Here is a 26002-nt window from a genome sequence, read left to right as displayed (position 1 = left end):
TTGTTACTGTCATGGCATCTTTACTGTAACAATTCTTGCTCACATATTCACCGTAACATCAAATTGTACAGAACAATTATATAGTTCTGAAATTCTTTCTTTCTGAATCCCATCCTCTACAATTTTCTTCCAGTTTGGACTGTTTTCATACCTTATGGATTTACCTACATTACTTTTTTATTTTATTTTATTTTATTTTATTTTATTTTATTTTATTTTACTTTTTGAAGATTTTGTTTATTCACTTGAGAAAGAGACAGAGAGAGAGTGCAAGTAAGGGGAGAGGCAGAAGGAGAGGGAGGAGCAGGCTCCCACTGAGCAGGGAGCCCAATGTGGAGCTTGATCCCAGGACCCCGGGATCATGATCTGAGCCGAAAGCAGATGCTTAACCATCTGTCCACCCAGGCGCCCCTCCTCCATAATTTTAGATAATATGCTTATTGATACTCTGTAATTAATAAAAATAATATCTATTTTCTTCTCACTATGACCAATGAGTCAGCTTAATGACTTTGACTTCCATTCTTCATCCCTAGGCCCAGTGTTTGACAGTTGTGTTATTGCTCTTGCTTTGTATACTGATCATTTATAACATTAGTATACATTTCTGATTCTTTTTTCCATTATGGTATGGTATCTGTTACCACTTTCCTGCTTTTTTTTTTTTTAAGATTTTATTTATTTATTCATGAGAGACACAGAGAGAGAGGCAGAGACACAGACAGAGGGAAAAGGGAGCTCCCCCTCCCCACAGGGAGCCCAATGCGGGACTTGATCCCAATGTGGAGCTTGATTCCAGGACCCCTGGATCATGCCCAAAGCCGAAGGCAGGCGCTCAACCACTGAGCCACCCAGGCATCCCCTCTTCCTTGTTTCTTAAAATGAAGTTGTCACTACCCTTTCATATCCTTTATATTTATCCACCACTCTTCCTTCCCTCTCTTGCCTCCCACCTTGCCAGTGAAATACTTCCTTTTTGAGTAATTAACTTTGTCAACTTTTACACTCTGTTCTGCACCCACAACCAAGCTGGACATGCTTTTTTCCATGTACTGATTCCCAAGCTCTAAAGCACAATAACAGCTGCACTATTAGGACAATGCAGGTGATTTTATCAGAGCTGCATTTTCATCTCAGATTTAAAGTTGGAGCCTTTGTGAAAGCTGAAAGAGGTGTTCCAGGGTCAAGGTCAAACTGGCTTTATGTCAGGATACCAAATCATACCACATTTTAATTTGCCTCCATGTAGGCTATGACTTTTCGGTACATTTTAGTTTTATTATTTCCCATCGCCTATTTATTTGGTTTTCCTTTTCTTTTCTCTTCCTTTCCTCTTCCTTCCTTCCTTCTATTCCTCTCTCTTTGTTCCCTTCCTCCCTCCTTGCCCTCCTCCACCCTCTCTCTTCCAACTATGAGCTTTGATATCATCCTATGATTTTTCCAAACTTTTCCTTCAAAGAAATAGAGATGACTGCAGGACTTTCTTGGGCAGTTTGGGTTTCCTCGCTCACTCTTTTTTCTAAGAATCATGAATAATCTGGCAGCTTTGGGATTGTGAAAGGAGAGGAGGGAGGAGGCATGCCGGTCCTCTCTCCAGCTCTGCCCATCCGGACCTCTGTAGAGAGGACATTGTCCTCTCTGGTTCTCTTTCCAGCCACTCCTCAGCTGGTCTCCATCCTGAGTATCCATGACATGCAGTCCTTCGCCTGTTCCACTCGGTGGTCAGGAAAATTTGGCAGGACTCCTGAAGCCTGTCCTGAAATATCTTCACAGCTCCATCATGCTCTTCTATTTCTGGGTCACGCATGAGGGACTCTGTGAGGCTTGCCAGATTCCAGGGATTTAGATAGAAAGACTATAAAAATCTCTTCTGCTTCTGAGTTCCCCAAATTCTATGGAAAAATCTATCGCAATGCCCCCTCCCCATTACCATTCAGGAATTGGGCTTTAGGGGAGGGTGGAGGGTACAAGTCCTTTCATCAGAGACCAGTATCAATGATTTATTATGTGCCTTTAAGAACAAAAAAAATGAACTTTCACCCTTTCCTCAGGACCAAGCATTTGGACCTCCCGCACAGCCAGAAAGCTGCATTCTCAATGCTTCTTCCCAATTTCTCATTTGCGTAAGTACTTCAATAAGTACCTTCTTTTGTTTTCCTTTGCTTTGTTCTTTTAATCTCACCCTGCGTGCCAAAGACCCTTTGGAACAAACGTCTCTGACAGCTGAGTCTTCCAGTGAGATGATCTATGCACTATACTCCAGGAGTGTCTGAATCACAATTCAAATTTAAGATGGAAAGTCATTCTATGGATGAGGCTTCACCAGTAGGCAAGTTTTACCAAACACTAAACCTACACACTTCTAAAACGAAAGTGGCCAGTCAAACATATTTTCTAAGTTGAACCTGACCCGAACTGATAAATCCTTCAGTGCAGTCCCAAAAATAAAGATATTTTGAATTTCAACCTTAGGCCAAGATGCTTACTCATTCTAAATTCAGGTCTTCAGTATATGTACAACGGGCACCCAGAGGCCAGATGTGTTCATGCCTTGACTTTCTTCTCAGCCCCTCAGGGATCCACTAAAGAAAAAAAGCTCCTAGAGAGCCTGGGTGGCTCAGTGGTTGAGCATCTGCCTTTGGCTCAGGGTGTGATCCTGGGGTCCTGGGATTGAATCCTGTATCAGGCTGCCTGCTTCTCCCTCTGACTGGGTCTCTGCCTCTCTGTGTCTTTCATGAATAAATAAATTCTTAAAAAAAAAAAAAAAAAAAAAAAGAAGAAGAAGAAGAAGAAAGAAAACCTTCTAGCAGATGACCCAAGGCCCATTTCTGCCACCTGGGTAGCTAGGTGGTACCTTGATTTGCTCACTCCATAGGCCAGTGGCTCTTAAAGGCCATTCAGATTAACACTCAACCTTCAGGGGCCTGCAAACATCAGGCTTTTTTGTTTGTTTTCTCCCATTTGTTTTCTTCTGTCCTTGGAAGACCATTTAAATAGGTTAAGTTGGAGCTGTGGTTGTATTCAAATTGATGTTCTAACAGTTCTCATTAAAGTTTAAAGAATCTTCTCAAAATCAGAAAGTACTTATTAAGCAGGTATTACATACATTTTTGAGGAGAAGAGAAAGAGGAATCTTTGAGGCACCTCGGATATTTTTCTTTAAAATATCAAGAGCATATTTTATTATTGCTACACACTGCCATACAATATCCCTTTCCATAATAAATCCTTAGCAATCCTGAGGGATTTTAAAATCAAAAATATTCTTACAATCTGGAATCATTAAGATCTAAATGCAGGAAGGGTGCTGTGGCTACATAATCTTGCAAAACCCTCTAACCTTTTAATGCTTTGATTGATGAGTCTGATATCACTTGGCTTCAAGCTTCATGGGTCCATTGACTACTAATCAGGTTTAATAAATGTAATTCCATTTGAAAATATTAAGTACCATAAAATTATTACCTTGATGATTTTTAACTAAATGCATCCATAAAAAATTCTGACAGTTTTCATGAGCAGTGATCATTGAACAAAAGTGTTTTCTGCACGCAATATACCACATCCAATATATTTAGAATTATCTTCTTAGAGGTTTCCCCATTTCTTTTGTAATACAGGATAAAAAATTAACTAGAGAATGAGCAAAGTTCCTTAGTATGGCTTATAAAATAGAAGCTTACAAAGAAAAATCAATAGAGATCATTTATTCTCTAAAAAATGAGAATAAAGTCTAAAAAGTAAGAGGGCAAATCTATTTTGATAAATATGCATTCAATAACTAGATAGCCTGGGGGTAAAAATAACCTGACTTAAATGAAAATTTAAGGATTCAATTAACATCCTTAGTGCTTAATGCCACCCAAAGGAATTTCGGAAAAAGGTTCTTAAAGATTTTCACAATTTATTTAAAAATCAGGTTAATCACTGCACAGAGAACAAGATAAATGAAATTCAGTGCAAACAGATTTGTCATAATATAAAAAAATATAGTTCCTGAAAAATACACAGCACATTTTTGAGAAGATAAGAAAGACAATTTATGGGGCGCCTCGGTGGCTCAGTTGGTTAAGTGTCTGCTTTCCACTCAGGTCGTGATCCTGGGGTCCTGGGGTCGAGCCCCATGTTGGGCTCTCTCTGCTCAGAGTGGGGGGGGGGTCTGCTTCTACCTCTCCCTCTTCCCACCCCCACTCCTGTGCACTCTCTCTCTCTAACTCAAGTAAATAAATAAAATATTTTTAAAAATAATGATGGTTTGTTATGCTATTCCACAGTCTATTTTTTTTTAGAAAGTTAATATCTAGAAAAACTGGCAGTTCCAGAAGCAAGTTTATTGTACTATGAGACTGTTGTGATTAATTTTATGTAGCAACTTGGCTGGGGCCACAGGGTGCCTAGAAATATGATTAGACATTATTCTGAGTCCTTCTGTGAAGGTGTTTTCAAGTAAGAGTAACACTTGAATCTGTAAAATGAGTAAAGCAAACTGCCTCCCTAATGGTGGTGGGTCTCATCAATCAGTTGAAGGTCTGAATAAAACAAAAACGCTGACAAGAACCCCCTCCCCACCTGCCCTGCACAAGTAAGAGAGAATTACCTCTTGCCTGGTAGCTTTCAGACTGAGACATCGGCTTTTCTCCTGCCTTCACACTTGCTTTAAAACATCAGCTCTTCCTGGGTCTCAGGCCGGCTAGCCTCATGATGGAACTACACCATCGGCTCTCAAGTCTTCAGACTTGAACTAGAACTACGACATTGGCTCTCCTGGGTCTCCAGCAGAGCAATTCTCCCTGCAGATCTTGAGACTTGTCAGCCTCCATGATCATGCGAGCTAAATCCTCAGAATAAATCCCTATTGGTTCTGTTCTTCTGGAGAACCCTGACTATTATGATCCTCATTGCCAAGTATTTACCTTGTGAAAATGTATGTGGTTTATTTATTTGAGAGAGAGAGAGTGCAAGAGCAAAAGAGAAAGAAAGGGCACAAGCAGAGGAGAGAGAGAAGTAGGTTCCTCCCACCCCCCCATCAGGAAGCCTGATGGCAGGGTTCCATCCCAGGACCTCGGGATCATGTCCTGAGCCAAAGGCAGACACTTAAGCGACTGAGCCTCCCAGGTGCCCCCCTATTCTCATGATTTTAGAATAATCTTCAGTGCCATGTGGCATTTGCTAAATTAATATTCACTATGGGTAACAGCAAAGGGGTAGAAAGTGGGTGGATTTTTAAAACCAGGTTTAAAGTCAAATCCTTGCTCTGCCACTAGCTAGATGAGTGGCCTTGGGCAGATTAGCCAACCACTCTGAAAAGTGTGGCTCTTTACTTATGAAAAAGATATTAAAAAATCTCAAATTAGAAAAAAATAATAAAAAAAACCTCTCCAGGGTTGTGCGGCTTAAGTGGACAATATGTGTGACCCCCTCCATCAGGGGAGGGAAAGGTAGGGCGGCTCCCTGAGTCCTGTTCCTGCGTGTAGCACCTGACCAAAAGTCTAGCGTTAGCCACCAGAGAGAAAAGATGACAAGGATTTACAGAAATTAATTTGGTCCCATATTTTATTGCCTTTCTACATTTGTTACTCTCACGATGCCAAGGACATCTGACTTGGAGGCAGATGAGCTCCGCGTCAAAGAGGACATCCTTAACGGCTTCTCTATGGCCTTTTCTTGACGAAAACAGAAAGACTGAACAAAAGAAAAGGTAAAGTTTTCCATATCCGTCACACATGAGGGACCCTCAGGCTTACTTTTCTTCTGTTCCCTCTTTTCCACAGGCTGGTCCCTGAGATAAGAGGAGGATGTTCAAGAGAAAGCCTTGCAAAAGGTCCCAGGAGCAGTGGGCTGTGAACTCCTCTCTTGGCAGCGAGTTAAAGGGCAGAGAAACATCCAGAATGGTAAATGAATTGGTATGTGTGAGTCTGTGTGTCTGGATGTGTTATAATCAGTACCTAATATATTTTTGATCTGGAGTGAATTGCTTCTTAATGCTCTCTCCTTGGGACACCTGGGTGGCTCAGTTGGTTAAGTATCTGCCTTCAGCTCAGGGCGTGATCCCGAGGTCCTGGGATTGAGTCCCACATTGGGCTCCCCACAGAGAGCCTGCTTCTCCCTCTGCCCATGTCTCGGCTTCTCTCTATGTCTCGAATGAATGAATGAATGAATGAATAAATAAATAAATAAATAAATAAATAAATAAATTCTTTAAAAAAAATAATACCCCCACCTCGGGCATCTAGGTGGCTCAGTCGGTTAGGCATCTAGCTTCAGCTACTGTCATGATCCCGGGATCCTGGGCTAGAGACCTACATCTGGCTCCCTACTCAGTGAGCACCCTGCTTATCCCTCTCCCTTTGCCTCTGCCCCTGCTTGTGCTCTTTCACTCTCAGTCTCTCTCATTTAAATACATAAGATCTTAAAAACAAACAAACAAACCTCCTCCTCTAGGAAAAACATTGGTTTCCGTAATAATCATGAAACAAAACTAATAAAAATAATAGCCAGCAAAGACGTGCAGACAGTAAAAGTCTTACTTATTGACTGTTACATAATTATGTTAGTAATGAGTGAAGTAAAACAAAACAAAATAATTTTGCTGTATAAAAATTTAAAAGCTGGAGGATGAGGGGATGGGGAAAATGTGTGGAGGGGAGTGGGAGGTGTAGGCTTCCAGTTATGGAATGATAAATTCCCAGAGATGAGGGGTGTGGCACAGAGAATATAGTCAGGGGTGGTGTTGTATGGTGAGGAGGCAGCTACACCTGGGGTGAGCACAGCATTTAGTAGAGTTGTGGACTCACTATGTTGTACACTTGAAACCATCGTCACATTGTGTGTCAACTACAGTTAAATAATAAAAAGAAGTACAACTATTGAATCAGTTTTCACATCCAGCTAAGCAGTTTGAACTTTGATCTTTAGGAGACAGTTCTATATTAGCCACAGAAATAATTTCCCATTAACTTTATTAGTTAATATTAGTAAAATATACACGGATGTACATTTAGTGACATGTACCCTAACAATTACACTAATGTGATATTAATGAAACATATTCTTTTTGCGAATATAAGCAAAAAATACAAGTTAGGCAATTACTCAAACCATCCTGCTGTTGTAACGTTTAATTTCTCTTTAGGAAAAAGAAATTAATAATTAAGAAAGAAGAACAAAATTTTAACATTATTTTTACGTGTGTAAAATTTCACATACATTTCATCATACAAATGTAACAAAGCATTTTCATTCAGGGAAACATTTCATGTGCAAATTAAAAGTTGCTGTGCCATACAAAAATATTACACCGTACAATTCATTCACACGGTTTCTGGGGCACCTGGGTGCCCCAGTTGGGTAAGCATTTGACTCTTGGTTTTGGCTCAGGATGTGATCTCAGGGTCCTGGGATCAAGTCCTGTGTTGGGCTCCTTGCAGAGTCTCCTTGAGAGTCTCTCTCTCTTTGTCCTTCTATCCCTCACACTTATACCCTCTCTAAAATAAATAAATTTAGGGACTCCTGGTGGCTTGGCAGTTGAGTGTCTGCAGTGGGCTCAGGGTGTGATCCTGGGGTCCTGGGATCAAGTCCCACATCGGGCTCCCTGCAATGGAGCCTGCTTCTCCATCTGCCTGTGTCTCTGCCTCTCTCTTTCTCTCTCTCTCTCTCTCTCTCTCTCTCTGTGTCTCTGAAAGAAAGAAAGAAAGAAAGAAAGAAAGAAAGAAAGAAAGAAAGAAAGAAAGAAAGAAAGAAAGAAAAAGAAAAGAGATATGCATAACAATTCCACACAAATATCATTTGGGACATATAAGATGTAGATAGTAGTTGTTCCTTGTTCCAATCACCTCTTGACAAATTGTCTTTTTCCCTTCTGGAGAAGTGGAAAAGTTTCAAGAACCCGTGTTGCCTTTCTTTTAATTTGTTTTAAAATCAAATAATGCATTGAAGCACTCCTCCTATTACATTTTGAAAAGCATATTGCAGTATATAAAATAAAAATAAAAGTACCTCCTCGCTGCTCTTGACCAAGGATGTACCACTTCCTCTTGTTAATGGCTTAGGATTTCAAAACTGTCTATTCATTTACATGAATACATATGTACATATGCAAATATATGTGTTTTCAAAATGGGAATGGAATTTAAAGATCCTGTTGAGCTGGATGACTTTTCAACTAAAATATGAACATGCATATCTGCCTCAATATAGTTGTAACACATTTTTTTTCCATGGTACTGTGTAGTTGCTTAGTTTCTAGTACCCCTCCTAGGCAAACGTACAATTTGTGGCACCAGCGGGGTTACGTGTGGCCCTGTGAATAAAATGTAAGTGGGAAAAACATGTATCATTTTCAGGTGGAAGCCCTGAGGGCTATCTGCAAGCTACCACACCGTCTCCTCTGCTAGACAGTCTGGTGTAATGCTCCACATTGATGACTGCTTCATCGGCCTGCATCCTGGGTGAGAAGATACAGGACAGAGTTCCCAGCTGACCTGCGAGGGCCACATATGAGCAAGAAATAACCTGTTATTTTAAACCAATGAGATTTTGGAAGGGGTTCTCCAGCATATTCTAGCATTTCTGGATTAATACAAATAGTATTATGGACAATTTTTTAATTCAATTGTCTTCCTAATAATAGAATTGGTATCACTTCCAATTGTTCAAGTATATAAAATAGTGGCAATAGACAATCTTACATTTATATCTTATGTTTTTTGTACCTAAGGCAGATTTTATATGGAGGATGTATATAGAGTCACTCAGATATTATCATCCTCTTCAAAAGCTTTAACTCTTTATACTATTAGAATTAGTCATGAGGGGGCACCTGGGTGGCTCAGTGGTTCAGCATCTGCCTTTGGCTCAGGGCGGGATCGCTGAGGTCCTAGATTGAGTCCCGCAACAGGATTCCCAAAGGGAGCCTGCTTCTCTCCCTCTACCTTTGTCTCTGCCTCTCTGTGTGTCTCTCATGAATAAATAAACAAAATCTTAAAAAAAAAAAAAGAATTAGTCATGAGAATACACATAGACTTATCCTAAAGCCAATATTGGTTGATCAAACGTGACCTATCAACAATTTAATATTTGCAGGATCTGATGATTTAGAAATATGGACCAATGTCTTTCAATTTGTAGTTTCTGATTATTGATTTTTTCCTATGTTTTTATGTGTGTGAGCTCTATCTATTCTGAATTGCCTATCCATATCTTCTGTCCATATGTCTATTATTTTGTTTTGTCATCTAGATTTTAGGAACTTTTATATATTAGACATCCTTATGCTGAATGTGTAATGTATGTTCCAAATATTTTCTCCTAGTCTATATATTGCCTTTAAACTTTATTTCTTCACTCTTTTATGACATGGAGCTTTCATTTTCAGGTACTAAAATCTCTCTGTGTTCTTGATAGATATGGAATCTAGAATTTGTTGGGCTTAAGAAATTTTTCCCCAGTCAGCAAGGCATTATAAAATGAATTATATCCTTATTTTAACTTAAATTATTTATAATAATTATATAGTTATATAATTATATAGTTATATATATATATAGTTATATAATTATATATAGTTTTGGGGGTTGTTTTATATTTAACTCTTAAATCCAACTAGAATTTATTTCAGTGAATGGTGTAAAATAGTGACTGCAATGTATTTTTTGTTCAAATGAATAAACAAGTATGCCCACAGGAGATGTTGAATAATCTGCTTTTTTTGTGGATCCCTACAAAGATCTTGCATCCCAAATTCTAGAGGTTTCAGCATTTACTTCTAGAGGGACTGAACCTGGGAACATTTGGAAAGAACCAGCATAGGTACATTATTGGCATTCAGTTCTTGATGCGTAGAGAGTGATCTTGAGATGGCCAATCATTACCTTCATAAAATCAAGTCCCAGGAGATGACTTGGTGGTCACAGTGTTTATTCATTCTAAGAATACACATCATCATGAAGAAAAACCACCAATGTATCTGATGTAGAGAGTTCAAACAGGTGTCAAGCTATTAACATTAATGGGATTAAATGGGGCTGGGGGAGGTGAATGGGAAGAGAAGTAGCACAAACAGAAGGAGATCTTCCTTGTGTATAGATGGCTGCTTAGCTCCAGCCCATCTCAGTCATGTAGATACATGGACCGAAATGATAATCCTTTTCCAGTCTCTTTTTTTTTTTCTTTTTTTCTTTCTTTTTTTTTTTTTTTGCCAAAGAGAACCTTTGGAGATAGACCTATATATACATATATATTTCCTGCTGCTTGATTGCAAATATGCACATCTATGTTTACAACCATTTTTTTCTTTAGAAGGAATGTTTCCAAAGCAGAGAAGAAAAGATTTATGAATCAATTATGTATTAAGCCTTAATTTATCTTTAACCATATGTCTGGTTTTATAGTCATGAAATAGGAAATAACAATATATGACATCCAAATGTCTGCTGTCAGGTTCTTGAGGTTCCAAGTGGTGGCAGATCAGAATGCATGGCTTGACATGGAAAGCAGATGAGCCAGAATTTTGCCCCAAACTAAAAATGATGTCACTCCTCCTTCCCCAGGGAAGGAGTGAAGCAAATGAGAGAGACCAAGATGCTATCAAGCATCCCTCATAGACAGGGACACGTTACAGTAAGGGTAAAAGTTCCACGCATCACATCAGTGTCATTATACTATCTGATATTTTGGATGTCTTCAAATCTATGAGGTATCAGAACAGGAGATTTTAATGTTCTGTATTTAAGAACAGAAGTAGTAAAATATTTATCTTCATTCATTTTACAAGAATGAACAATAATCTTGAGGTTCTTGGTGTCATCATAATATGTTGTTTTCCCCAGAAGGACACAAGCACAACCAGAATGGTTTTTTTTAACCTATTTATTTATTCACATTTTTATCTTCCAATATAAATACAATGGATCATAAAAGATACCTATTTCATTTTCCTGTAGAATAATAGATTACATATGTAATCCCTTTATCTTCCACTCATCATTCCATTGTCCCCTATGAAGGCCTCAATTCCTAAACCAGTTATATGTGTTAGAGCAAGTCAGAATGCTTGCTGCAGACTGAACATTTGAAAGTTATTCTTCTATCTCAAGAACAACTCTTCTACCTGTGTCTGACTTTTTCTTCAAATATCAATTGTGTTAAGTTTCATTTCAGTTAATATTAACAAAAAATAATACAACTGAGAGAAATGAAATCAGAGGACAAGCTAAATTTCAAATGTGTGTTTTCTTTAAACAATAAGAGATTAAGAGTATCCAAATAAAATCTATACAACATTTATTAAGCTCTCTATAGCAAGTAGATAGAATGAAAATTAACTAATGTTATCTAGGCTCAAAAAGTCAATCACCAGTTTCACTGTGTTGCTGTCAGCATTAAAGCGTTGCAATATGTTTTATGAAGCACATACTCATCTTACTGGACTAGGTAATAGTTCAGAAAAGTGTCCTTGAAGATGAAAAACCTAGTAATAATAGTAAAATAGAATAAAAAGCTGTTCTACAATGTTGTTATCAGTCAAAATCCAATCAGGAGGTGAAAACCACACAATAATTTGAACAAGGAAAATTTGACATAAAGAATTATTAACTGTAACAGGGAAAGTTCTATATAGCAGTAACGAGAATTCTAAAAATTACCCCGGGGCTGAGGGAGATTACCTAAGGAAGGAACAAATATGGAAGATGGGAGTCCCTTCCTCAAGAAATCCAGACCTTGTTTTTTTTTTTTTTTTTTTTAAAGATTTATTTTTTTTTAATTTTTATTTATTTATGATAGTCACAGAGAGAGAGAGAGAGAGGCAGAGACACAGGCAGAGGGAGAAGCAGGCTCCATGCACTGGGAGCCCGATGTGGGATTCGATCCTGGGTCTCCAGAATCGCGCCCTGGGCCAAAGGCAGGCGCCAAACCGCTGCGCCACCCAGGGATCCCCAGACCTTGTTAGAGTAAGTATGGTTGTGGTTTACTGAATGTCCGAGAAGTTTGCTGAGTTGCCCTGGGCAAGAGCTGGTCCATTGTTCCTGGGTAAGCCAGAAACATCCCTCTGGGACACCATTCAAACTGGATGGAAGGAAGAATCACTTGGGTGACCCTACACATATTCTACTGGCAGCAGCACAATAGGAGGAGGAAGTAGATGAAGAAAAAAGGACCCTAAGAGAAGTCTTTTTTTCTTATGGTGTCTCTCTATTGCCCCCTACTAACAAATCTTAACATGATGCAAGTTGCAAAGAAAAACCCTAAGGGCCCAAATTCATTTTCATAGAGCAGGCATTGAGGAGTACATTTAGAGCTGAGAGGATATAAATGGATTATTATCACAGTTTCATTTAACTTTCTATTATCTAGTCATTTCTAAATGGACATAAGTGCTTTAGTTTCCAAAAAGTTTAACTTTATCAATTTAATTCTCATGAATATTAAAACAATCATGTTCTAATGGATATGAATGTATCTAGGACATAGGGCCACTTTGGTGATAAATATAACATGCTCAAAATAGGCTATAGACCTCAGAGTTTTCTGAAAATCTGAATCATAATTCCCTGAGATGGTTGATAAAGTGGTTCTGATCTCTTAATTATATATTGTTTGTCTATGAAATTCTATGAGGACTGAAGCTTATGCAAACTGAAGGGTGATATTTAAGAAGAAAATATACAAAATTATGAATTCTAGAATTCATGTGAACATGTACCACTAAGCTTAAAGTAAATGTACATCCAACCTAAATTCTTCTTAGCCATCCCAAAATTCCCACAGGCACTCCAATAACCCCAAATTAAGGCAAAACAGGATGGAAGATAAATTAAGAAAGAAAAAGGCATCACTCTTAACTGACTAGTCAAAATGACCCACACTTTGCAAATCCTACAAAATCATATAACCATGTGAACATATTACTAGGGTCCGTCCTGGAATCCTAAAGTAGCTTTTACATGTGTGTAGCATAAAATTTAAGCTTCATTAGTTTCACATTAAACCTACCTCTCATGTTCAATCTAACTATAATTTATTAAGAACTTAATAAATCCTACTGGATTTCTTTTTATTTGTCTTGTTAGCTTTTGTTAAATGTTTAATGATTCTTGGTTTTCTGCACACTTTCACTGAGCAGTAGGTTGATCAGTTTAGGGAAGTGGCATGGATATCCTTTTTACTAAGTCTATCTACTCTTAAACTCTAGCCATGCCTTTCGTTTTTAGATGGTGCAGGTGATATGCCTTATACAGTGTGCCATGTAAACGCCACTTGCCTACATAACATGGCCCCTGCCTCTCCCTGACCTCATCTTTAGTGTATCTGTGGCCAGTGGGATTCCCCAACACATCAAACCCCATTCTCTCTCACAGACTTTATAATCCCTCAAATATTTGAAACCTTCCTTTGGGTCTTTGCATAACTAACTATTCATTGTTTCCATCTCCACTCACCTCTTCAGATTTAGTGAATAATGCATTTATAAAGTAGAAAGAGAAAGCTCTGAGGAGTCATCAGAAAATATTGAGGCCAATAATTTTTGCCTTACTTGCTTCTCTGTACTGACCTTATTCATTTTTATGCCTTGAGTTGCTGTCTTGCTTGCCTTTCTAAATTGCTCTGATCAAGTTCCCCACTGGGCTTTCCTATAGAATCCTGATATTAATTTGAAAAGAAGGCCACACATTTAAATAAAAAAGAGGTCAACTTTTTTCAAAATTTCCACCCAGCAGCCTTTGAGATGAATTGTACTTTTCCCAAAATTAAATAGTCCTAAACTTTTTTACCTTTATAATATCCCTACTCTTTGTGTCTTTACCAGCAAACTCTTTACCTTTGCCCAAGTTTACATTGTGGTCTCTCATCCTCTTCATCCTTCATTTGTTTCAAGATCCATCTTGTTTATTGCCTGTTTCAATATTTGAAGGTAGGTACTTGTCTCTCTCATCCAATGCATTTGAATTTGAGATCTTTGAAGTATGACACTGGAGTCTGGGAGAAGGCAGTGGACTTATAGTAGAATACTGGGTCAACGGGTTTCTGGAACAAAGTGGAACTGTTTGGATCTTGGACAATAGAGTTGGTATTATAAGATGTGAGAAGTCAAGAATTCTCTAGAATAGGATAAACATTTAGTCTCAGATAAAATCTAGAGATCCTCAGACAAGTACACTATTCTGATATTATCAGGGATGTCTAATCATCTCTGAAATGGTTTTAGCTGTTTGTATGGTTTTCTTCAGAATCTTTCCATTGTAAAAGAAGTGTATATTTCCATTGTAAAATAAGTGTATATTTACACACACAATATATTTATGTGTGTGATCTCTGACATATATCAAATCCTAAAGGAATGAGGAGTGTGGAGTTAAAAAGCTTCCTCTGGCAGATGCAATGTATGTCTTCCGGTCTTAGAGCAAGCTCCCATCAGCCATTCAAACACTTCTGAATTTTGCCACATTTGAGTGTTACCTGAACACCACACCTTGTCATCCTCAAGTCTGAGTGAGGGGAGCTTAACTTGGTGCTTACCAACTTCAACTTCAACACGACTAATCATACCAATTGTGTAAATTCTAAAAAGAGTAGAGTTGTCATTGTTTCATTTGTTCACAATCAAATCCCCATCATGGGTAATAATAGCTGACATATAAACACTCAAGAAATATCTATTCAGTGACTCAAACTTTATATTTTAAATATATAAAAAGTTTTTAACTATTAAAATAATGACAAAGGCTTTTTTTTTCCTATCCCAGTGTGCTGAGTAACATCTTTCAAAAACCCTTGTGACAAATTTGGCTGAGGAATCAAGTATCGAGGTATTAGGGTACTGCGGAAGGATACATTTTGACTTAGGAAATTGTTCTATTTTCTCTCTCTCTCTACTTCTCTTTCACTCTCTCATGTTCTCTCTCTCCACATCTCCTCTCTCCCTGCCTCTCTCCATTATATCATCCAGTGTCTACCCTGAAGAAAGATCAACAAAATTTGAGTGGATGTACTCCCTAAAACAAAGCACCTCCTTCACCCAATATGTCTTTTTTAAAACATAGCTACAAAGGCACTTTGAAACACATCAAGAAACTTAATTCAACATAGTGTGGCAATAATAGTTACCCTAAGGAAAAGGTACCAGAAAAAATCAATTTAAAAGCCAATTTACTGTTTGACCTTAGTGAATTCATCTGAACTTCATTGCAACCAGTTAGAAGATTGATAAGAAATGATCAATAAAGACACAGGTTTCTGAAAACCTAAAATCCCCTACACTGGACTGTAACAATGAAAACTGTTGTATTGTAAGGAACATACTACCTCTTTGGTGTTAAGTATGTGAATCTAAGTTAAATGGATGAATTCCTTTCATGGTATGTGATACAGCATAGTGTTTGCATAGTGTCAAAATGTCTTCAAACCTCTGTATACAGTAAATATCAAACTGACAAAAACTGATTTAAATAAGAGGCTGTGTTATATTTGTTTTAGAATCAGAGAAGCCTGGCTTGAGTTCCCAGAATCTGTAACTACTATCTCTACAAGTTTGGGCAACTTCTGCAAACTTCAATTACTTTATGTAGAAAATGAAGATAATCACAGAGGTGAGGTAAGAATTAAATAAAACATATTAAAAGCAGTTCAGTATCTAGCATGGAGTAAGCAATAAATCATAACAGTCATTGTTAACATCATTATTGGTGATATTCCTATTATGATAAATTATAAACTTATTGTTAGTAATGACACAGGGCATCACTGTATGCATTTTGTGAGCTAAAATCTTTCCTGGCTGCTTTTTTTTAAATACTTTATTTATTTATTTATTCATGAGAAACAGAGAGACAGAGAGGTAGAGACACAGGCAAAGGGAGAAGCAGGCTCCACGCAGGGAGCCTGATGTGGAACTAGACCTCGGGTCTCCAGGATCATGCCTTGCGCTGAAGGTGGCGCTAAACTGCTGAGCCACCCAAGCTGTCGTCTGGCTGCTTTTATTTCATGTCCTAATCTTTTTTTCCCCCTTCTTATAATTCTCACCCATTGCTAACACATGTTATCTTGATATACTTCATGCATTAATAAAAAGTTTTAATTTATTTTGCAACAAAGGGGAGTTTAAATAAATATGCAGATGGATAGACATAAATCATTACTATATAAATAATATACATATTGCAGTAATTTTGGACTTTGAATTACAAAATGTCACAAGATATCATAAGTTTCTTGTTTTATGGTGATGGAAGAGAGGAAGGGGGAGCATGGGTACACAAAGTGCATAGATTTTGCCATTACTATATACAACAGTGCTAGGTGTACAGGAGGATTTCAATGAATGTGTGTTGAATAAATACATGAATGAAGTCAATGAATATTATTTAACACTTTCATGTGCAGAGCAATGGGTCAGACACCTTGGAGAATAAAAGATTTATAGCAAGCAAACCTAGCTCTCCTTTCCAAAACACATCATATAGTATTACAAGACAAACTCTAAAAATAAACAAATAAATAAAACAATTGTCAACTGATGGCATTTTAATGGAGCCTCAACGACAATACAGTGTGTTTTTATGTAGTAGGGGGTGGACATGGGCTTCTGAGTGGTGGACATATCTTCCAACCGGGGGGATATCTGACAGACGCCTAATGCTCCTACCAACAATGAAGATTCTGTGTAGCACTTGGACACTAATTTCTAAGGAACACTGTATGCAGTTAGCACCACAGTCATAGAGACATGCAGCAACACCCCTGAGCTGCTCTACTGTAATCCTGGGGCACCTGGGTGGCTCAGTCGGGTAAGTGTCTGACTCTTGATTTCAGCTTAGGTCGTGATCTAAGGGTCTTGAGATCAAGCCACTTGTTGGGCTCATGCTGCTTAAGGTTCTCTCTCCCTCTCCCTCTGCCCCTCCTCCACCCCCCCCCCCCGTAGCACTCTCTCTCTCTTTAGAAAAACAATTTTTAAATAAATAAATATTGTAACTCTGTTCTCACAGACTATTTACTTCTTCAGAGAGCAGATGGTCACCCAATCATAAAGAATTGATTTAACTAAAAGCTAGAACTTTCTTCTCACAGTAGCAAGTTTGCCATGAAGTGTCTTTAAGCAACTGTTGAGTAGGGGTATGAAAATATACTTTTTTGTATTTTGTCCTGTGAGTAAAATATTGTTTCTGGTGAAAATGACATAATTTCCAATGTATGGGACAGAGGTGATTCTCGAATATAGCTTTCTTGGGACCAGCTTCAGATTCTAGAACATTGTAGGGGAAGAAAGCAAAAAGGGTAAAAATGAAGAGGAGGAGGGCGAACATGGAAAAAGTTGTCTGGTCCTGAAACCCAGGCTGATAAGATCAGAATCTCTAGGAGTGGACCCCAGACCTCAGTAATAAATAAAATATCTTGAGAGGAATGTAATATGTTTCCATGGTTGAAAAGGGTACGGCCAGGGCAATGATTTGAGACAATGCTTCTCAAACCTTACTGAGCAAAAGAATCATCTGGATAGCTTACTGAAACAGATCCAAGAGCCCCAACCCCAAAGATCCATGTGTCTCAGCTCCAAAGATCCATCTAGGATGGAGTTTAAGGTTTTGCATTTCTTTTTTTTTTTTTCTTTTTTTAAATTTTTATTTATTTATGATAGTCACAGAGAGAGAGAGAGAGGCAGAGACACAGGCAGAGGGAGAAGCAGGCTCCATGCACCGGGAGCCCGATGTGGGATTCGATCCTGGGTCTCCAGGATTGCGCCCTGGGCCAAAGGCAGGCGCCAAACCGCTGCGCCACCCAGGGATCCCAAGGTTTTGCATTTCTAACCAGTCTCAAGATACTTCTATGTTGTCCACCTGTGAAGTATACTTTGAATACTTTAGTATTCAATACTTTAGTATTCAGTGCTTTAGAGTATGGTATTCATACTGGCTCCCTGAAAATAGGCAGAAAAGTGAGGCACTTAAGCGCTGTTGTTCAGGAGGTGGTCTACAGACAGGCAGCATCCATCAGCATCTCCAGGGATCCTCCTGAGATGCCAGATCTCAGACTCTGATGAATCAGAACTTGTATGTTCACAAGATCTGCAGGCGATAGACATATTCATTAAAGATTGAGAAACACTAATTCTCAATTTTGGCCACTCCGGAGTCACTTGAACACTTTCAAAATCTCACTAAACCCCTGGATGCCTTTTAGAAATTGCCAGCATGACTCTTCTGGGCAGCAAAGTTTGAGAAGCACGGCTCTTTTTTGTTTTTTAATAAATTTATTTTTTTATTGGTGTTCAATTTACCAACCTACAGAATAACACCCAGTGCTCATCCCGTCAAGTGCCCCCCTCAGTGCCCGTCACCCATTCACCCCCACCCCCCACCCTCCTCCCCTTCCACCACCCCTAGTTCATTTCCCAGAGTTCGGAGTCTTTATGTTCTGTCTCCCTTTCTGATATTTCCCACACATCTCTTGATTTGATATTGTACAAAGTTTCCCATAAACATCTCCTCTTCCAATCTCCCAGTCTGTTACATTGCCTGACATTCCATTAATAGATACTCATTTGTACAGATTTATAAAAATCCTCTCAAATGCAAATGGCCATAGGAACAAGGTGGTTGTTTTATCGGTCACTCGCATCTTAGTGGTAACATAATTAGACTCTGAGATCACAAAGCTAGAAACAAACGAGTCTTACTGGTAGTTGGGAGAATAGAAGAGATGGTATAGATTATGGGGGTGCTTCTTGTCGTGAGCTGAGATGGATGAGCGTGTGCAGCATTGACGATGTGGAGTATGATTAATTATTTCTTGTTCAACCCAGAAGTAGAGTGCCCACAGAGCACTGAGTGGCTGGAGGAGGGGACTACATGGTAGGAATAAATTGGATTTCTTTTAAGAAATGAACATGAAAAGAATTTGAGGTATTATAAAATTATAACAAATTACACTGAAATTGGACATGTGGCTGAAGACGTAAGTGGTTGATGAAGTAGCCATTAGAAACTATTACAGGAAACTATATTAGCACAAATGCACTTTTTTTGTGAGCTTGCTGAGCTCCAGAAACTTTGTTTTATATATTTCGGGTCCTCCTTGATGTTTTAGTTATTGATACCCTAGTGACGTTGACCACCCTGACTTGCTCCCTATTTAAACTAGATCAGTTCCAGAGATATGATTGATTAAATGATCATAGCAAATACTCACACAGTAAACATTTTGTTTACATACACAGATCTAAGACGGTTGGATTTTTTTTTGTCTTTCTTCAATGCCTCCAGCATACTTGAGATACATGCTGAGTCATTTAATTGGGATTAGGTGCATATCGAAGAAAGAAAAGTGTCTTACTTAAGGGCTCATCTGTTTGAGGCAGAAGCCAAGTGGTGATTGAGAACAACTGGAGGTCACATAACTAAATCCAAGCGTCCAGGTCCTCACTATTCACTCACGCCGATCTTCCACATGCAACATCAGAGATAGCTTCTGAAGCTGAAAAATGTGTGTGCTTTTCTTTGAAGGATTCTTACGAATCTTGTTTCTTGGTGAATAAATACCAGCAATGACAAAGTCAACTAATTTAAACTATTGCTTTTATTATAATTACACGGGAGCACAAATAAATAAGCACAAAAGTATTGTAAAATATTGCCAATGCACTAAAGAAAACAAATTGTTTTCAAACAACATCTGGTTACTTCAGTAGTATCAAAGTACATTTATAATTACATGTTACCTAAAAAAATCAAGTACAAAAATTAAGAGAAATTAAAACATCAGTGTTTATATTATTATGTATATAGAAAGGGCTAACAACACGTGAATAGAGAAATCTGTTAGCTAATGCTTATTTGCACAATTTTTCAGGCACATACCTGACATTTTTAATGAGTTATGAAAAATGTAATATGACATTCAGATTCTTAGATACGGTAAACATGTTATGTTGGAATGGATGTTAAATGGTTTCTTTTAAAAACCCTGTCTTTTAAAAATGTAGTGCCATTATCCACTAAAAAAACATATTATTTTATATCATTTCTTCAATAGCTATTTGTTTTAATTGCTTGAAAAGAGCAAGAAAGTAAACGTACAATTGCTAAATACGTAAACACATTTTTAGTGCAAGATAACAAGACCTGTGACTTTACTGTGCTTTGTTTTTTATAATCACAGTGCACTTTACACCAATTGCTACACTATAAATGTTAACTCAAGGAGTTCCAAACAAAAGTAGTGCATACTAAACATTTTCATATATATTATATACAGTATGTATACTGTATGTGGGTGTATACACGTGTAAATGTAGATGCTTTTAGGGTGGGCAAACCCAGTCATATTTGGGAACAACTGAACACTTGAAAAAGATTTTCATGTATTTTTGGTTGAGATAAATCCAACAATACTTCTGTAAAGGTGTTTCCCCTTAAATTTGAAACTTTGTGATATTTAAAGGGAAATGTAATCAGACTTTTTTTTTTCAGATTACACACGTTTTGCTACAATGTAATTGACCCAAATATCAAAGGGTTTTAAATCAATCCAAACAACAAGCCACAATGTTCAAGTCCAACATGGCAAACGTGTTATCCTTTTACTGAGTTACATAGACAGCAGTACATATCCTATGTGTACATATAGAATCTTATACATAAACATATTTTATACTTAGACATTAACTTTAATATGTTTTAGTATTTTATTTTGACTGTACACTTGACCTGGAAAAAAAGAGAGAATACCATATATAAACACAGAAGAGATGTCAAACACGTGACATTGTATATCTTCTTAGAAATAATTGGCTTTGTTTTGACATTTCAATGATTGCATAACTAAGCTCCTTGAAGGCAGGGACCATATCTTTTTGAGTATTCAATTCCAATGCTTCACAAATTTTTTAAAAATAACTAATAGATAAGTTTCTCAACAATGAACTGTTAATCATAAATTAATAAATTGTCCACATTCTACAATTAGCGATCTATTTTCTCACTGAGGGAAGATGTAGTGAGTTAATCTTAAATATTAGAGGTGCCGTTTTTCTTTAGTTCCATTTAAATTTGGGGCACAATGAATTATGAATTGTTATTCTATTATACTTCTATTCCTTTGAAAGGGTAAACTTTCTCATCTCTGATTATCTACTGCTTATATCACAGGTATTTTTTTTTTTAATTTCAAAGGTAGCCATAATAAATTTACAAGCTCTTTTCTATTTTAGGGAAGCAACTCACTTTAACATATAAAGGATATTAAAATTGGATTGTTAATGTGCACTCTTTTGATGTCTTAATTAAAACACTAACCCAAAAGGGTTGTTTAGCTTTATTGACTTGATTCCTAAACTTGCTCAAAGAGTCAAATCAAATTATATGTGAGGACGAGGCCTAAGCCAGAGTGTAGTAAGAAAAATGTTTCTCTATTCTCTAGAAGCATTCAAGGAAATGATTTGGAACCTCCATGTCTGAAGTCCCATTGTCACTATTTTGAAATGGGAAGTTGTGTCTCATTGTATCCAGACAATTTCCGGATATTGGAATGTTTATAGTCTTTAAAACTACAAATGTGAACCTCTTAATGTTTTGTTTTGCTTCACTTTCCCAAATATTTTGTATGGGTGGACAATAACCTTCACTTACACAAATCGATCACTCACTCCAAACTTGCTTCCACAGCATGAATATGGGGAAAGAGAGCAACGTTCACATGAAGAACTACCGTGACAGCTCACAAGACTGGCTTCTGGCATTGAACAGAATTGCAGGATCTCCCTTCCATCGATTCTAAAGAAATTTGTCTCTTGTGTGCTAAGAAGTTTTTCCCATATGAAAGCATCTTACTGACAGCCAATAAAATTCTATTTCTGTAGAATTTGTTGTGAAAAGACCATTTCTCACAGGCATGTGCTCTTCCCACCCGATAACCATGCCATGATACCATTTGTTCTTTGGCACTACTAAAAAATATGAGCTTTATCTTTCCATAGTGTTCTGGCTGTCAAAGGAACGTTTTATCATCCAACTAAACTCATAGATTGAAGTGTCCTGATTGACTGCCACCAGAGAATAAGCCGATTTTTCTCTGTATCCTAATGACCTCTTTTTCTCCATATAAAGAAACACAATGCAAAGAGAAAGTGAATTATAGAATGGCTGTCACCATGTGGGCGAAGCCTCAATGGACAGTGGTTTAGGCACCGAATAAAAGTTATTGAGTAATATTAGGGAAGCCACTTTTCCGGATCTTTCAATTACCTCTCATTGAAAGGAAGATTTGGAGAAATTAAACAGAAATGGTTGCCTAAGGTCAGATTTTCAAACAAGCTGCCTTCTCAGAAAATAATTTCCTTGGAAAAAAAAAAGAGAGTGCATGAAACCTGGCAACAACATGAGTTTGGCAGACCAAATGGGAATGACTGAATCCAACACAAATCATTTCAGTACCTCTGTTTCCTTCTTGACAAGTGGCCAGCATTAAAAAATATCTTCTGCTTTATTCAGAGAGATATGGGAAAAGATTGGCATCTGAAAAACACACTTGGATATGTGACCTAAATATAAATCTCAAAGGAATTATCCAATCATTACCATACTGAGCTTGAAAATACATGTACATACACCAAGATCATTCTCAAGGTGCTGAGAATTCATGTCTCACACCTGATTAGACTGGCTCGAGTATAGGTGGTCATAATAAGTTAAAAGAGGCTACTATCCTGGGTCCTATGCACATTTTATTTCCATTCTGATTCTATCTTATCACATTTTCATCACTCTTAGATTGGTACTCCATTGATTGTTGGGATTGAAACATAATCTCTAGTAAAACATGGCAGTAGGATTTATTCAAGCTACTTAAGATCTCTCCATGATTCCCTGTACTTGTGATCCTGCTTCTTCTTCTTCTTCTTTTTTTTTTTTTAACCACCTCAGTTATATAAGCAGAACCTAAAACCTCAGTAAGCATTTTATGTATACAGTTCTCCTGCTGGGTACTCATTCACACAAAAACAACAGATACACATGCTCCCACTTACCCTTTTTCCTTATTCTTTCAGAATTCTAATTGGACATCAAAATATACATTGATTATAAAAGATTAAAAAATTATTTTATAACATTTCAAAGGCTTGAAAGGAACTATTACTGATAAAGCATCACTAGGTTTTTAGCAATATAGATTACAAAAATCCCCTCACTCCTGTTATATTTGGTTTTATTGAGCAGCACTGTGCTATTGCTGTCAAAACCCTTAGAAGAAAAGCCACTATGACAATGACTTCAAACACATACCTTTTCTCTCAGAAATATAATACTAAATTGATTGTTAAAGAAGAAATCACATACTGTCAATTTTAGGAAGCATAAATAGTAATTTAAATATACAAAATATATGAGATAGTTTCCTTTTTATCCATCCGTGGCAATATTTATATGCAACTAACAAGTTATTCTTAAAAGATATATAGGATTTGTTTAACTTAAACTTTACCACCACATAAAATCGAATCCACCCCATCCATCCCCTGTCCCCTGCATTTCCTGTTTCTTCCTTGAAACAAAATAAAATAAACAAGTGGTCATAATTCTTTGGTCATGGTGTCATAATCAGCAAGAACGGATGTGATGGTCATGCACAGAAGATTACGACCCAAAAATGTGGTAATAACTAGTTTGAAAAACTTAAGAAATACTAATTCATTAATGGACCTAAATTTTGAGAAAAAAATTGGCGTTTAGTGTGCTAAAATATGTAAACGTATCTGTCTGAATGTTTATTTCTCATTTTCTAGGGGAAACAAACATACACATGAAAAGTTACTTAAACGCAGTGATGGCAGCGGCTATAAAGCCACTGGTCCCACTTTCTTGAAAGCAGTCGTGCTCTTTAGCTTTTGATTCCTTGTTCCTTCCATTGTCACAGTGAACCCTGGTCTCCTCCAATCAGATCCATGATGCAAGGACACAAGTCCTGAAAGTCATTTCTGAAGGAATTGTTTTCTGCTGGGATATCCAAATATATCCTAAAAACTTTCTCTGGAGTCTGACTAACCATTGCTTAGTATAAACAAGACAATATTGAAGAGAAATTCTTATAAAGCCAATGTAGCAAAAATATTGGCATTGATGTAATGTGGACGTCCAAATTATGCATCACATTTGCATTCATTTCCCATCAAACCCTTAAAAACCTACAAAGCAACAGATGTTCTTAACGAATATGATACTTGACTTCTACATTACTAGCACCAGATCATATATTATGTGATCGAACATGATTTATAGCTGTGAGCTCTCATACAGAAGCCAAATGTGGACAGAAAAAAAAAATAACATCTTGAATGCAAAAATCAATAATAAAAGGCATCAAGGGATTACATATAAAAGAGATAACAAACCAGTTAATACCGAAATTATATCATATAGTAAAACTCTTGATATTTCTGTAATTTATATACGTTTCATGTGTATTATTTCAGGTGTCACCCATAAACTAGTAAAATATTTACATCTTAATATCTTTTGGATTCAAAATAATCCGGGATAAATCAGTGTCTTAATTGCAAGGATACAATTAATATACATTTTTATCTTGAACTTGCCATGAGTAGGCACAGCTTCCCATGGGTTTTCCAAGGGAAGCACTGGCATTCCATTCCGACAGAGAAGATGTGTAACAGGTACTTATCGCATGACTGAGCCGACCTCCCTCTTCATGTAAAGTGATGCGGAGCTCACGCCATCCTGTGCACAGTCATATGGCAGTGTCCCAGAACACCGTTTGCTGCTTAGAATAGGGTGGAGGGCTGTACTTCTTCGCCCCTGCATTCTTCTTCCAGCTGGGCAGGATAGGCATGCTATCCTGTTTGCAAAGTCCCTTTTCCGTTTTCTGTCTAGCTTTTATTTCCTTGCACAAGCAACGCTTTTTCTCAATCATCTCAAGCATTGTATGGTCTCCATGAAACCACTGCATGCATGCCACCTAGCAAAAAAGAAAGAGTGAATACAGAAGCAAAAGAATGTAATGAAAGCATTTTTTTTTGCACTGTGCTAGTAGTTGTTTCAAAAAAAAATGTCAGCTGTTCCTATATCTTTGTAACTTTCATAAAGCGAAAAAGTATGGGAACTATAATAAATTTTGTACTTCACTAAACTTTGTGATCTAACTCAACACTTATTTGGGCAAGAATGCTTTTCTAATATGTTTTAGGAGTTCACAAAATAGAGATAATCCTTTCTTATTTTTAAGCAATTTGCCTAGTCTTTACCTATTACCAATAGGTCAATTCCATTGTCTCATAGGTCTCAATGTGTTGAAGTTCAATTATTGGAACTTTTTTTTTTTTTTTTTAGTGAGATCTAATATGAACGTGATATGTTTTGAAAACTTTAAAAAGAACATTTTTATTCTTGAAATAAAACTTGGATTTGTTTATTCAAAAGCATTTGGAATTAACACTTTTAATTACCAAAATGGCTTCTACCAAAATGACTTTGTATGCACCTAATGCTTGCAATGTAAATGTTTAAATAATGTTTTGCAAAGAAATTTTTCCATATTTTTCGATGCTTCAGCCAATGTCTGAGTTAGAACCATTGGCCTGTGCTATCATACTGACCCAGGCCCAATTGGTTCCAGCACTTCAGAGAAACAGATTTATCAAGTCAATTATGTACCAGGAGAAGATTCAGAGCCGACAATATATTGACACACATACATATATTTCTAGACAGATGAACACTGCTCCCAGGTATATGTGGTCACGTCCCCTAACAACTGTTCTTTAGAACAGAACTACTGAGTTGAATCTGTCACACAAGGACAGCAATGTGATGGGGCCATGAATCCAGCATGGGGAAGCTTCCACTTTAATTGTCTGAGCAAATCTAATCTTGACTTTAAGGGTTAAAATAGCTCACCTGGAATCACTGAATTACATGTTACAATTTTAGTATAAAAATCAGAGCAAATACTTAACATAATGCTTACTCTATACCAGATCCCATTCTAAGTACTTTGCATG

The 26002-nt window shown here is 37.3% G+C and overlaps 1 protein-coding gene and 1 long non-coding RNA gene across 4 annotated transcripts in view; one reads left to right on the top strand and one right to left on the bottom strand.

The window, feature by feature from the left end:
* Nucleotides 1-21862, top strand: part of LOC144296114 (uncharacterized) — a 21980-nt gene extending 118 nt beyond the window's left edge. Inside the window, exons 2-6 of the long non-coding RNA XR_013363272.1 lie at nucleotides 2052-2123; nucleotides 5772-5891; nucleotides 8343-8447; nucleotides 15472-15589; nucleotides 21654-21862. This is a non-coding gene — a long non-coding RNA (uncharacterized LOC144296114). The remainder of the gene's footprint in view (nucleotides 1-2051; nucleotides 2124-5771; nucleotides 5892-8342; nucleotides 8448-15471; nucleotides 15590-21653) is intronic.
* NYAP2 (neuronal tyrosine-phosphorylated phosphoinositide-3-kinase adaptor 2) overlaps nucleotides 19549-26002 on the bottom strand; it is a 263289-nt gene continuing 256835 nt past the window's right edge. For all 3 annotated transcript variants that reach the window (XM_077869001.1, XM_077869002.1, XM_077869000.1), the window contains one exon: nucleotides 19549-24960. In XM_077869001.1, the coding sequence (XP_077725127.1) occupies nucleotides 24733-24960 (228 nt within the window). In that variant the 3' untranslated portion in view covers nucleotides 19549-24732. The remainder of the gene's footprint in view (nucleotides 24961-26002) is intronic.

This window comes from Canis aureus, chromosome 24 (genome assembly GCF_053574225.1).
Source record: "Canis aureus isolate CA01 chromosome 24, VMU_Caureus_v.1.0, whole genome shotgun sequence".
NCBI lineage: Eukaryota > Metazoa > Chordata > Mammalia > Carnivora > Canidae > Canis > Canis aureus.
This window is presented reverse-complemented; position numbering and strand designations above follow the sequence as displayed.